Source organism: Suillus plorans (assembly GCF_016647745.1).
Source record: "Suillus plorans strain S12 chromosome Unknown HD556scaffold_31, whole genome shotgun sequence".
NCBI lineage: Eukaryota > Fungi > Basidiomycota > Agaricomycetes > Boletales > Suillaceae > Suillus > Suillus plorans.
Genome location: NW_024537415.1, coordinates 15,093 through 27,153, shown reverse-complemented (window position 1 = coordinate 27,153; position 12,061 = coordinate 15,093). Strand labels below are relative to the sequence as shown.

At 44.5% G+C, this 12,061-nt stretch overlaps 3 protein-coding genes across 3 annotated transcripts; 1 reads left to right on the top strand and 2 right to left on the bottom strand.

Moving 5' to 3' along the window:
• Positions 1-2,331: 2,331 nt before the first annotated feature.
• Positions 2,332-3,108, top strand: HD556DRAFT_1238102 (uncharacterized protein; the record flags this gene model as incomplete). The annotated part of the gene is made up of 2 exons (XM_041297953.1): positions 2,332-2,890; positions 2,936-3,108. Coding segments are annotated over 2 exons (732 nt in total), but the record flags the coding sequence as incomplete, so codon positions are not given.
• A 4,235-nt stretch (positions 3,109-7,343) lies between these two features.
• HD556DRAFT_1210438 (uncharacterized protein) lies at positions 7,344-7,586 on the bottom strand (the record flags this gene model as incomplete). Its single annotated transcript, XM_041296555.1, has 1 exon — positions 7,344-7,586. A coding segment is annotated over one exon (243 nt), but the record flags the coding sequence as incomplete, so codon positions are not given.
• Positions 7,587-10,611: 3,025 nt separating this feature from the next.
• Positions 10,612-11,731, bottom strand: HD556DRAFT_1238063 (uncharacterized protein; the record flags this gene model as incomplete). The annotated part of the gene is made up of 4 exons (XM_041297948.1): positions 10,612-10,995; positions 11,053-11,202; positions 11,264-11,354; positions 11,517-11,731. Coding segments are annotated over 4 exons (840 nt in total), but the record flags the coding sequence as incomplete, so codon positions are not given.
• Positions 11,732-12,061: the final 330 nt, after the last annotated feature.

Below are 12,061 nucleotides of genomic sequence, written 5' to 3'. Positions count from 1 at the left end.
TGGGAAAGTTTTGGACGAACTTCTGGAAACTTCGGAGGATCGGATGAGCGGATGAGTGGAGGATCAGATAAACAGAGGATCGGATAAGCGGAGCTCTGGCCTAGGGAATTTCTCCCTAGGCCTGAGAAGGATATTGACTAAGTCGGAAGACTAGAACTGATATGAGGACTTAGAGTGAGATCTAGTCGAGGACTAATATGATATTCAGACTGAGGAACTACAGGACATATACAAGAGTTTATATACTAAGGAAATAACAGAAAGATCAGTAAGCAAGCGTCCAAGGCTATGTATGAAGCATAAGCAAAGTTATCAAGTGCAAGTCGGAAATGAAGCATAGGTTAACGGATCAGTAAGCATACCAGTAGTAAGTATAACCGAGATACCGAGGACAAGGAATACCGAATAGAGGAATACGCTGTGTTAACATTATATGCACAGGAATGAATTAAGAAGCTTATCGTATATCGGATCGGAAGCGGATTGTTAAGGTCGTACTCTCGTAGGATCGGATCCGAAGGACTTCGGCCTCAGCTCGTACGCTGTGCCCCTTTCCCAAGTACTGTCCCTTATTTCAGAGACTAACGATAACACGTCCGAAGGTCCGGACGGGTCTCGTAGTTATATCCGGATGACTTCCGGATATCGGAAACACGTATAAGACTAATCCGGACGGATCCGGACTAGAAACAAACAGAGTATAGACTATCCGAAGATAGAGGCGGAGACGTAGACTATCGGAATCGATCCGAAGTCTCAGAGATCAACAAGAGTTGATTAGACTCAAGTCCGGAGGACAGAAAGAGGACAAACTAAGATGATATTTGAACTGAGGTACTACAGGAAATATACACGGGTTTATATACTAAGAGGATAACGGAAGGATCAATAAGCAAAGGTCCGAGGCTATGTACGAAGCATATGCAAAGCTTATCAAACGCGAGTCGGAAATGAAGCATAGGATAACGGATCAGTAATCATACCGGTAATAAGTATAACCGAGACACCGGGAAGAGGAAATACCGAATAGGCTGTGTTTAACGTTATATGAACAGGAAATGAATTAAGAAGCTTATCGGATATCGGACCGGACGCGGATCTATGCATCGGACCGGACCGGATCTAAGGGTCCGAAGTCTGGAAGAGAAGCGTGAATATATGGGATATGACACGGATCTATACATCAGATCGGATCACATCAGATCGGATGTCCAGATGAGACACGTGGATATATGGGATATGACATTAGGGTGATGGGACAAAGGATGAATGATGCAGGCTAGCTGAGGTATGGAGGTAAAGGGATCTGGATGTGGATGTGCGGATGTGGACGTGTGGAGGTGCAGGGATCTGGATGGGTAGAGGACTGGAGACATGGATAGGGCGTCCGAAGGTCCGGATGAGGCGTGGGAATATTGTCGGATGTAGGTCCGGAATACGGGATATGACAGTCACACACATACCCTGTACATTTTACCCATGAACGTTGCAGTGCCTGTCAAAGGTACCTCTACCATAGAATCAGTTACGTGTCCTATTGTGGACGACCCCTATCTAGGTCCCAATGACATCATTGATACTCCTATCAAACGGGACAGTTCCTCCATGCTGCCCTTTACGACTCTTACATGATGCCGGCTCGAAACTATTAATGCTATGGGTAAAGAGATGAAAGAGTATTTCGTTGGCCCGATGCCAGTTAGGGACTTTCTCCAGGAATTCTTACCAACTTCTCAAATTCCTGATTATGATCCTTCGTGCTTCACTTCAACCTTCACTGTTGGTGCATTCAATGACATGGTCTCTGTTAGAAATGAGGAACATGCTTACAAACCCTTCATGAGTATACCCTTGCACATATGTTATTGAGATTATTGATCGCTATTCCAGATTAACACCATCACACCTTTCGCTCCTCAACTGTTGTTTGTCGACATGAAAAACTGTTCGAAATTAAATTCAACGGTATTCAACATCAAGCCGGACATCTGCGTGTATCCCGATGGATGCGAACCTTCATCTCCCAACTGTGATGTTTCTGCCACAGAAATCATCATAGAATTCAAATGGTCATCCTCACACGATGCATTCCGTCACCCTGGAGCTGATAGCCTCGTGTCCCAGACGGAGAAGGGTATGGACACCCTGGGACAAATAACAAGTTATACTGCTGCTCAGCTCGGCACCTAGTTCCATACCCACATATTCTCTGTCCTAATCGTGCATGATCGCACTTGGATCATCAGATGGGATAGGGAGGGGGCTATCATCACCAGTGCCATCAACTACAATAATGAGCCAGACTTGGCTGACTTCTTCTATCGTTACGCACGGGCATCACCTGAAATGCATGGTGTTGATACTTCCGTTACACTTGCTGGCGACAAGGAGGCCGACCTTGCAAGGTCACAGCTAAATATCCCCAGTACCACTTGTATGTTTAAAGTTGATGTCCCTAATGTCAAGGGCTCTGGCTCGCTCACTTTGGTCTTTCCCCAACCTGTTATGAAATCTCACTCACCTGTTGGCCGCTGGACACGCGCATGTCCGGCATTTGATCTTGTCAACAAGAAGCTCATGATGTTCAAGGACTCTTGGTGGGTATCATTACCTGATGTCTTACTGGAAGGCGAAACGTACAAGTTATTGATGTCGCACAATGTTTCCCATATCCCAAAGTGTATTGCATATCATGATGTACCCCCCTCTATCGCTCAGCAATCTACTCAAACTGCCAAGTTCGGCAGTGCTGAATGGGCACTTCCCCACTTACCTCTCACTCTGCATACTCTTCACCGTCTTGCCCTCAATATTGTGGGCAAAAATTTGACCGAGTTTGAGAGTTCTCGTCAACTCGTTTCGTCTGTGCATGATGCACTGATTGATATGTGTTTTTTTAATCCTCACACAACTTATTCATGATCTATCAACCTAGCTCACAAGGATGCATTTGAACTTGCGAAGGTGCTCCATCGAGACCTCAGTGTTGGAAATATGGTCATCTACAAAGGGAAGGGCTACCTGATTGACTGGGACCTCGCAAAGTTGGTTAACCTTCACGGTCCCCAACAAATGACACACATGGTATGTTTACTCCATGTGCTTTAAATCTTGTACTAATTTTGCTATTACTAAGGGAACTTGGCAATTCATGTCTGCATACCTCGTCGAGCATAAATATGCTATACTGTTAAGACCGTGCACAAAGGGTAGGACTGATTCTGAGGGGCTTGGCTTCAGCTCGTGCGCTGCGCCCCTTACCCGAGTATGTGCCCTTAATTTCAGAGTGATGTCCGAAGAAAGTCCAAGGACGTCCGAAGGACGTCCGAAGCGCGGAAAAGTTCGGAAGGACTTTCCGGACGAGTGCAAGTAACTTCCGGACGAGTGCGGGAAAGTTCCGGAGGAACTTCCGTAAATTACGATGAGGTTTCGTCCTGATACGGATACGTGTAATGGCTACTTAGGACAAGTCCTAAGTAGAAGCAAACAGAGGAAAGGCTGCAAGGACAAAGTCCGAAGCAGAATAGGTCCGGAGGACCGCGGGAAAGTTTCGGATGAACGTCCGGAACCTTCGGAGGATCGGATGAGCGGATAAGCGGATAAGCGGATAAGCGGATAAGCGGATAAGCGGATGAGCGGATAAGTGGAGCTCTGGCCTAGGGAATTTCTCCCTAGGCCCGAGATGGATTTTGACTAAGTCGATAGACTAGAACTGATGTGAGGACTTAGAGTGAGATCTAGTGCAAGGACTAATATGATATTCAGACTGAGGAACTACAGGACATATACAAGAGTTTATATACTAAGGAAATAGCGGAAAGATCAGTAAGCAAGCGTCCGAGGCTATGTATGAAGCATAAGCAAAGTTATCAAGCGCGAGTCGGAAATGAAGCATAGGTTAACGGATCAGTAAGCATACCGGTAGTAAGTATAACCGAGATACCGAGGACAAGGAATACCGAATAGAGGAATAGGCTGTGTCAACGTTATATACACAGGAATTGAATTAGGAAGCTTATCGTATATCGGATCGGATCGGATCGGACCGGACCGGATGTCCGGACAAGAAGCGTGGATATACGGGATATGATATTAGGGCAATAGACAAAGGATGAATGATGCAGGCTAGCTGCGGAGGTATGGAGGTGTGATGTACGGAGGTAAAGGGATCTGGACATGGATGCGCGGATGTGGATGTGCAGAGGTGCAGGGATCTGGATGGGTAGAGGACTGGAGACATGGATAGGGCGTCCGAAGGTCCGGATGAGGCGTGGGAATATTGTCGGATGTAGGTCCGGAATACGGGATATGACATATACACTCTCTTGTAAGGTGAGATATACGAGCAGGAACAACAGACGACTAATATCTTTGCGCAATAGGAGGTGAGCAATGAGCATAGATTACATTTGGTACATTCCATAGTGTACTCATTCTATTCTAAAGTCAGATAGTCCAAATCTCCGCTACTTGTCAGTGCACGGATCATGTTGCAGGTATGTTTACTGATTGTTCAGTTGTACCTGCTATAACAACACTCCCCCTCAATCAGGAGACATACCTAAACCTTGAATAAGTCTTTTGTGGTCCGGTTTAGGTAGCGGTTTGGTGAGTATATCGGCTATCATCTCTTTTGTAGGGCAATAAACTTCATGAATATTTTGTTCACGAATATTTTGCCTTATATAGTGACTTTTTACATCGAAATGTTTCGACTTTGCGTGATATTGCGGGTCTCGCGCTATTGCTAGCGCCGCCATATTATCTCCATACAAGGTAGTTGAAGCATTTTGGATGAAACTTAGTTCCTGAAATAGATTTCAAAGCCAGATGGCTTCATGCGCTGCGTGTGCCATCGCCATATACTCTGCCTCCATCGAAGACAGTGAAACAGTGTTCTGTTTCTTCGAACTCCAGGTAATTGCTCCATCACCTAGCTTAAAGACATAACCTGAGACTGATATTCTGTCTCTAGGATCATTGGTGTAATCAGCATCAGACCAGCCTTCAATTTGGACTTCATTATCGTCAGTAGAGCCTTGATATAGGATCCCAATGTTTCGTGTACCAGATAGGTACCTTAGTACTCTTTTTGCAGCTGTCCAATGTGCTTATCCCAGATTCGAAGTGAATGAGCTTAGCCTTTGGATAGTGTATGCAATATCTGGTTGTGTTGCTACTGCTAGGTGCATCAGAGATCCGATTAAGGATGCATACCTGTTATTACGGTTGCCCTCTTGGTCAGTCTCTTCTTTCTCTAGCACGGTTTTGGGATCTAATGGCATTCCTACAGTGTTAGACTTCTGGAGACCATATTTTTGCAGGATCAACTCAATGTACTTGGTCTGTGAGATTCAGATCGATTTATTCAGTCGATCTCTTGTTATCTCTATTCCTACAATTTTTCTTGATTCTCCAAGGTCATTTACGTCTAGGGTGCTCTTGAATTAAGCTTTGAGTTGATTCATTAAGTCTTTGTTACTTGTAAACAGCAGTAAATCATCGACCCAAATGGTGATGATTTCTGTTCCGTTTTCCAATCACCTTATATACACACATGGATCCGATATTGTGTGTTTGAATCCTATGTTGTTCAGGCGCTTATTTAACTCAATGTTCCACTCTCTCCCTGATTGTTTTAGTTTGTATAGGGTCTTCTTAAGTCGACATACTCGACCAGTACCATCATTGTACCCTTCCAGTTGTTCCATGTATACTTCCTCTTTCAGGATACCATTTAGGTATGCTCCCTTTACGTCCATTTGCTCTATCTCCCAGTCGAGGATAGCAGCTGATGACATAACAGATTGTATCGTCTCTAGACGAACGACTGGGGAGAAAGTATCGGTATAGTCCATACCGGGAATTTGTGAGTACCCTTTCACTACCAGTCTTGCTTTATATTTGACGACTTCACCCTCTTTGTTGGTCTTTTTAACTAGGACCCACTTATTCCCTACAATCTTTCGATCTTCAGGAGGATCTACAAGTTCCCATGTACCCATTTCCTTTAATTGGGTAAGTTCTGCATCTATGGCTCCTTCCCATTTGTCCCAATCTGTTAATTTGCGTGCATCTTGCAGCATATGGGGCTCTGTAGGATCGAAGCCTCTGTTTTCGACAATGGCTTTCATAATGATGTCAGCTTCAGTCTGGGTAAGTTCTGTCTCCTCATATCCACTTTCGTGATCGAGGTAAACCCATTCCTTTACCGGATCATTCAATTTATGATAGTCTTGTCTAACTACCTTTCTTTTTGTTCTTCTAGGCAGTTCATTCTTTAGTGGACGCATCCGTTTTCATTCTGAGGAAGTAGAGCTTTCGCTCCTTCTCTCTTCAGTCATTGGTATGTCTTCCTCTACTCTGTGCTCATTCTCTTTTGTAAGTGGTTTTTTAGGTGTATGCATGTCAGCTCCCCCTGATGGCTGCATGTCTGTACTCCCTTTCTCCCCCTTGCACTGCACATCAGGCACTTCTTGGGGAAGTTCTTTTCGCAGGAATCGATAGTTCCTGCTTATTCGGACTTGACGTGTTCGAGCATCATAATATCTCACTGCCTTCGGTCCATCTTCATATCCTACAAAGATGTGTTTTACTGACTTTGGCCTCATTTTAGATGGTTTTGCTCCTTCCTGCAATATATATACAGGTGTGCCAAACTCGCTAAGGTGAGATATGTCCAATTTTTTACCACTCCAAAGTTGCTCAGGGGTTGCACCTTCCAGTGCTCACATTGGTGCATGATTTCGTAGATAAGCAGTGTGTGCTACTGCTTCTGCCCATAAGAAGTCAGGTAAGTCTTTGGCTATTATCATCGCACGTGCTAATTCAGTCAAGGTGTGGTTGAATCTCTCAGATATGCTGTTTTGTTGTGGTGAATACGGCACTGTCATCTGGAGTATAATACCTTTATCCTTGCACCAAGTAAGTAGCTCGTTATTGATGTACTCTTTGCCATTATCAACACGAACTTTTTTAGGTCTATTCTCCCAGTGTCTTTCTAGGTAGGTAAGGTGTTGTTTCATCTTTGTGGTAGCCTCACTTTTGTGTTTCAGGAATATGACACTGACTCTTTGAGAGCAGTTATCAATAAACGAAATATAATATTTGGCTCCACTAATTGATTCTACCCTCGCCAGTCCCCAAAGATCACTGTGAGTTAGGTCTCCGGGATTTTTGGATCATTTATCAATACTGTCAGGAAACAGTTTGCATACCTGCTTGGCTTGTATACAAGCCTCACAGTCGACAATGGGTGAGTTCATATCAACTTCTAACCCATCGACTAAATTTTCCTGACATAGACGTTTTAGACCACTACATGTGATATGTCCATACCTTCGATGCCATGTCATCCAATCGGTTTTCAGTCTCTCTTGCGCAGTTTGTACTCGAGTCTTTGGATTTATTTGAGCTCGAGTATCTAACTTATATAGGCCATTGGTCATATGACCTTTCACTATGGTACGTCCTCCTTTTACACTCAAGGTGACTTTACCATCTCCCATTAGCGCATTTCCTCCCTCTTTATCCAATCTCGTGATTGATATGAGGTTGTTGGAAGCACTCAGGACATACAGGACATTGGTAAATTTTGCTCTGATTTGTCGATTGCCGAATGTACTAATGAGTTCAATTGTACCTTTTCCGAGCGCTCTTAGGGACTCTTTTCCTATCCCCAGTACTCAGTGCTCTTTGAGTGGCACATAATCGGTCAATGCCGATCGAATCTTCATTATATGGGATGATGACCCAGAATCAGCAAACCAATCATACCAGGCAAGTCTCTCAGATTCGTCCCCTCCTACATTTACATTTTCAGTATCTTCCACTATTTCAGTAAGATCCTCTGCAAGTTTTGATGTACTGGCCATATAGGCCACATCATCCATGACTTCATCCTCATATTCCATAGGCGCTTCTTGGACTAGCTGTGCTTTGTCCTTTTTTAAGCGCTTTTTGGCAGACAGTCCTTCACCTGCTTTACCACCTCCTTTTGCCCAACAATCCTTGTGCTCATGTCCGGTCTTGCCGCAGTTAGAGCATTTCTTGGACCTATGCCAACAATCATCCTCGGTATGTCCAGTCTTCTTACACACCTTGCACTTCTTTATATTTCTGTCTTTCTTCTCATTAAACTTTTGCTTTTTAGCTCCTTTTACCACTATCTTGCTCTCAGTAAATTCCATTTCTCTTTTCTTTTGTCGACGGTCCTCTTCAAGAATCATTGCGACGAGCTCGTGTGATGTCATAGTAGGGTTACTTTGGTGAGTTACAACGAATGTCTTCCAGCTTGGTGGTAGTGATCCCATCAGGATAGTGCAGAAATCCATATCCGGCACCACACTCCCCATTAAATGGAGATTTTCCTGGATCTGTTTAAGCTCGACGATGTGGGCAGGAATATCTTTGGTCTCTGAAGCAAAGGTTCAGTACAACTTGTGCCTCCAGGTGTAGATACCTTGCTGACCTCGAGATTCTTTGACGAGTTTCAGCTGGTCCCACATTTCCTTGGCGGTATTGGCACCTGTAAGGTGAACCATTTGTGTATTGCTCACAAGCAACACTATCATGGCCCTTGCCTTACAATCCTCGGCTTCCCATTTGGCTATAGTGGTAAGCCTGTCAGCTGATATAGGGCTTTGGCCCCCAGCTGGTTTGGTCTTTGTTCCGTCTATATAGCCTTCGAGCCCTTTATCACCAAGAATAGCTTGAACTTTCGTCTTCCAGGGAATTCAATTATTCTCGCTGAGATGTTCGATTCGGTAGAGTGAAGATCCAGCAGAGGATTGATCAGACATTTTGATAGATTAGCTCTCTTGTTATGATATTAATAAAAATATGTTTATTTGCACACGACAGGGCTCATAACCTCTTGTAAGGTGAGATATACGAGCAGGAACAAGAGATGACTAATATCTTTGCGCAATAGGAGGTGAGCAATGAGCATAGATTACATTTGGTACATTCCATAGTGTACTCATTCTATTCTAAAGTCAGATAGTCCAAATCTCCGCTACTTGTCAGTGCATGGATCATGTCGCAGGTATGTTTACTGATTGTTCAGTTGTACCTGCTATAACAACACACTCGGTCAAGGATGACCTTGAGTCCAGTTTTTACATTGTTCTGTGGATGACTCTTAAGTACAAGGAGACGTACATGGACATCGTTCGCCGGACATCACTCATAACACAGGTCTTCGAAACCAATCCTGGATCATCCTCGAAAGCAAAAATTGGCTCATCGGGAGAAGCAATCTTCCCAATCTTATGTATGTTGACTGCAAACTGCTTGACAATCTTGTCCATGCACTCACTGAGCTCTTCTTGCATCGGTACACACAGATCACTGAGCATCAGCAGACGGTATTCAATAAATTCCGGCTCACATATGAGAAAGCGATGCGAGAAGTCCCTGTCGTACAAGATTTGTTGACAGCTTCACATGCGCTTATGACGGACTCCCCTGTTTACCAGAAGGAGATAGGTATGAAGGTCCTGGGCTTGCACGATGCCGTGATAGGCATTTTCAACAATCATCTTGATTTATTCGGTTGGCCTGTCGCAGACTCTGCTGTTCCACCAAAACTCAAGTCGGAAGAGAAGTATGAACCAGTCTTGGTCACCAAGTCCCAGTCATTATTTGCCTCAGGGGTAGAAGTCACACTGTCTGGCAAGCGGCGTAGGCTAGATAATGTGGACAATGATGGTGATGACCTCAGCTCAATAGCTGACCCATCAGGAAAATCAAGAAAATTCTTAATGAACCTTAGATAAACTTAGCATCACTTAATAAATATTTTAAGTCGGATTCAGCCAAAAAACATTAAGGGGATTGTGACTTGCCACAAGTAGAGTCTTCCGATGAATGTGACTTAGCTGCTCTGATTGCTGTGCTTATTATTAGAGCTAAGTGAAAGGTACTACTAAGGCTAGTAGTAGTAGTACTAGTACTAGCAGAAAGACTGTTTCAAAGTACTTTCAGGCTCCAAAGCTTCAAAAAGTCAATATTAAGTGAAAAACAACTGAACTTTTGCATGAGTGACTTAGTGCTGTTTATTGCATGCGCACCACTTAATGTACTTTATACTACTTTACTACTCTCTGAGTGGTTTTGACTGAGCTTGAGCGCACCCTTAAGGACACAAAGTGAGATAAGCCAAAAGCAGCACGACAGTAGAAGCCTTCAAGTGGTGAGAAAGCATCGGTTCAAGTCACATGGCGAAGCACTGGTAGTAGCATTGTGCAAGAACGTAGTACTAGGCTATAGTACTTCAACTAGTTAGTAGTAGTAGTAGGTCCATGATAGTATCACCAGCCTGAAATGGCAGTGGCGGTGGCGGCTTTCCGAGTCTCTGACTTGGAGTTACTAGAGAGAGAAAGGGTACTAGTAGTAGTACAGTGAACAACTGGAAGAAACAAGTCAGGCTCATTTACACGCAATGGCCCAGGCAGGAAGACTTGGTTTGAATATTAACACCAGCAGCGGCAGCAGCAGTAGTACTAGTAGCCTTAAACATTAGCCTCAGTAGTAATAACAACAACAACAAAAAATTAAGAATCACCAGTGTCGGCTTCAAGGAGGAATGCACAAGCCGCTTTGAGGCTCCTACTCCACATCAGAGCCATCATCTCCCTCGGACTCAGTGTTGGATATGTCCGCCAGCTGAGCACGCTCATCCAGATCAAGGTCATCCTCCACGGCAGCATCATCAACGTCATTGCCAGGACTCTTCTTCTTCTTCGAGAATTCCATGGCAGATGCAATGATGACTTCGAACTTGTCCTCGCAGAGGTTCTTCATGATAGCCTTCGCATAGGCACGCGTTGATGTACCCCAGGAGATGTCGTTAAATCCTGTTTGCCGACAGAACACCTTGCCAGTCGACTGATTCATCATCTTTGGCAAAGAAATGCTGGTTTTGTTCTTTGCGGCCTGAACCATTTTGATGGTGAGAGTACGAGTAGACCAGAGAGTTAAAGCTCGTTCGACCTAGTTAAAATTGTCAGTTCATGAGATTCGAGAATAAATAAGATGACAAGTATTTACCGCGGCACATGACAATGCGAGACCCCCAGCAGGATTTGCTCGTACACCTGGCTTGTCTACCCCAGGTATCTTTTGGGCACCACAGGTCACGGTGAAGTGTGCACCGAAGGTTTGCACAACAAAAGCACCTTGATAAAGGCCCCGGAATTTCTGCGCTAAGCATTAGCATGATGACAACTTGGGAATTGATTGAGATGGAAGGAGTACATACAGACTTGTCATCACCATTCGCCTTCTTGTATAAGAACCGAAGGTTGCTGAGTGCGTACTCTGCGAATTCCGCACGATTGTTGTCGGAGTCCCTCAGTGAGTCCTGAGACTCAAGGTACGCAATGACAATTGCGATAGCTGCCGAGCCAATGTTGCTGCAGTAGGAGTCAGCAACTCGCTGGACAGCCTATATTGAAGTAGATCTAAGTCAGTACTGTGTTGATGAAATTGAGCGCACTTACGATGTAGTAGACTGACTAAGGCTTGTCACTCTGTGGCCAATATGGGGAAAGATCGCATCCCAAATCACCTGCATCTTCTCACAGGCCAGCTTGGTGGGAACCTCCCAGGGATTAGCCAATGTCGCGACATATTGTATGTATGTTGAGATAAAGACACGGCGCCAGATTTTGGGATTGATGCCTTCAGGGAGGTCATCATTGCTGGGTTTCTTCGCTCGTTCAGTTTGACGGGCTGTGGTCTTGACGGGGGAATCTTTAACAAGAGCCTGTAGTAGTAGTAGTAGTAGTAGTAGTAGTAGTAGTAGTAGTAGTCAGTAATAGTAGAAATAAACATGATGTCAAAACAGACACTTACTGAGCTTGTAACTCATTTTTTCCCTTTGGGAGGGCTGGCGACTGCAGCCTCACGTTCGAGACCTTGGGTCTCATCCTCGTCAGAGAGCCCCCCATCAATGACTCCAAGGCGATAGTTCTTGGGTTCTTCTTTGATGCGAATCACTGGCTCTGCGTGAGAAATCAAAACATTGTTAGTCAGGACTGAATTGGACGATGATCGA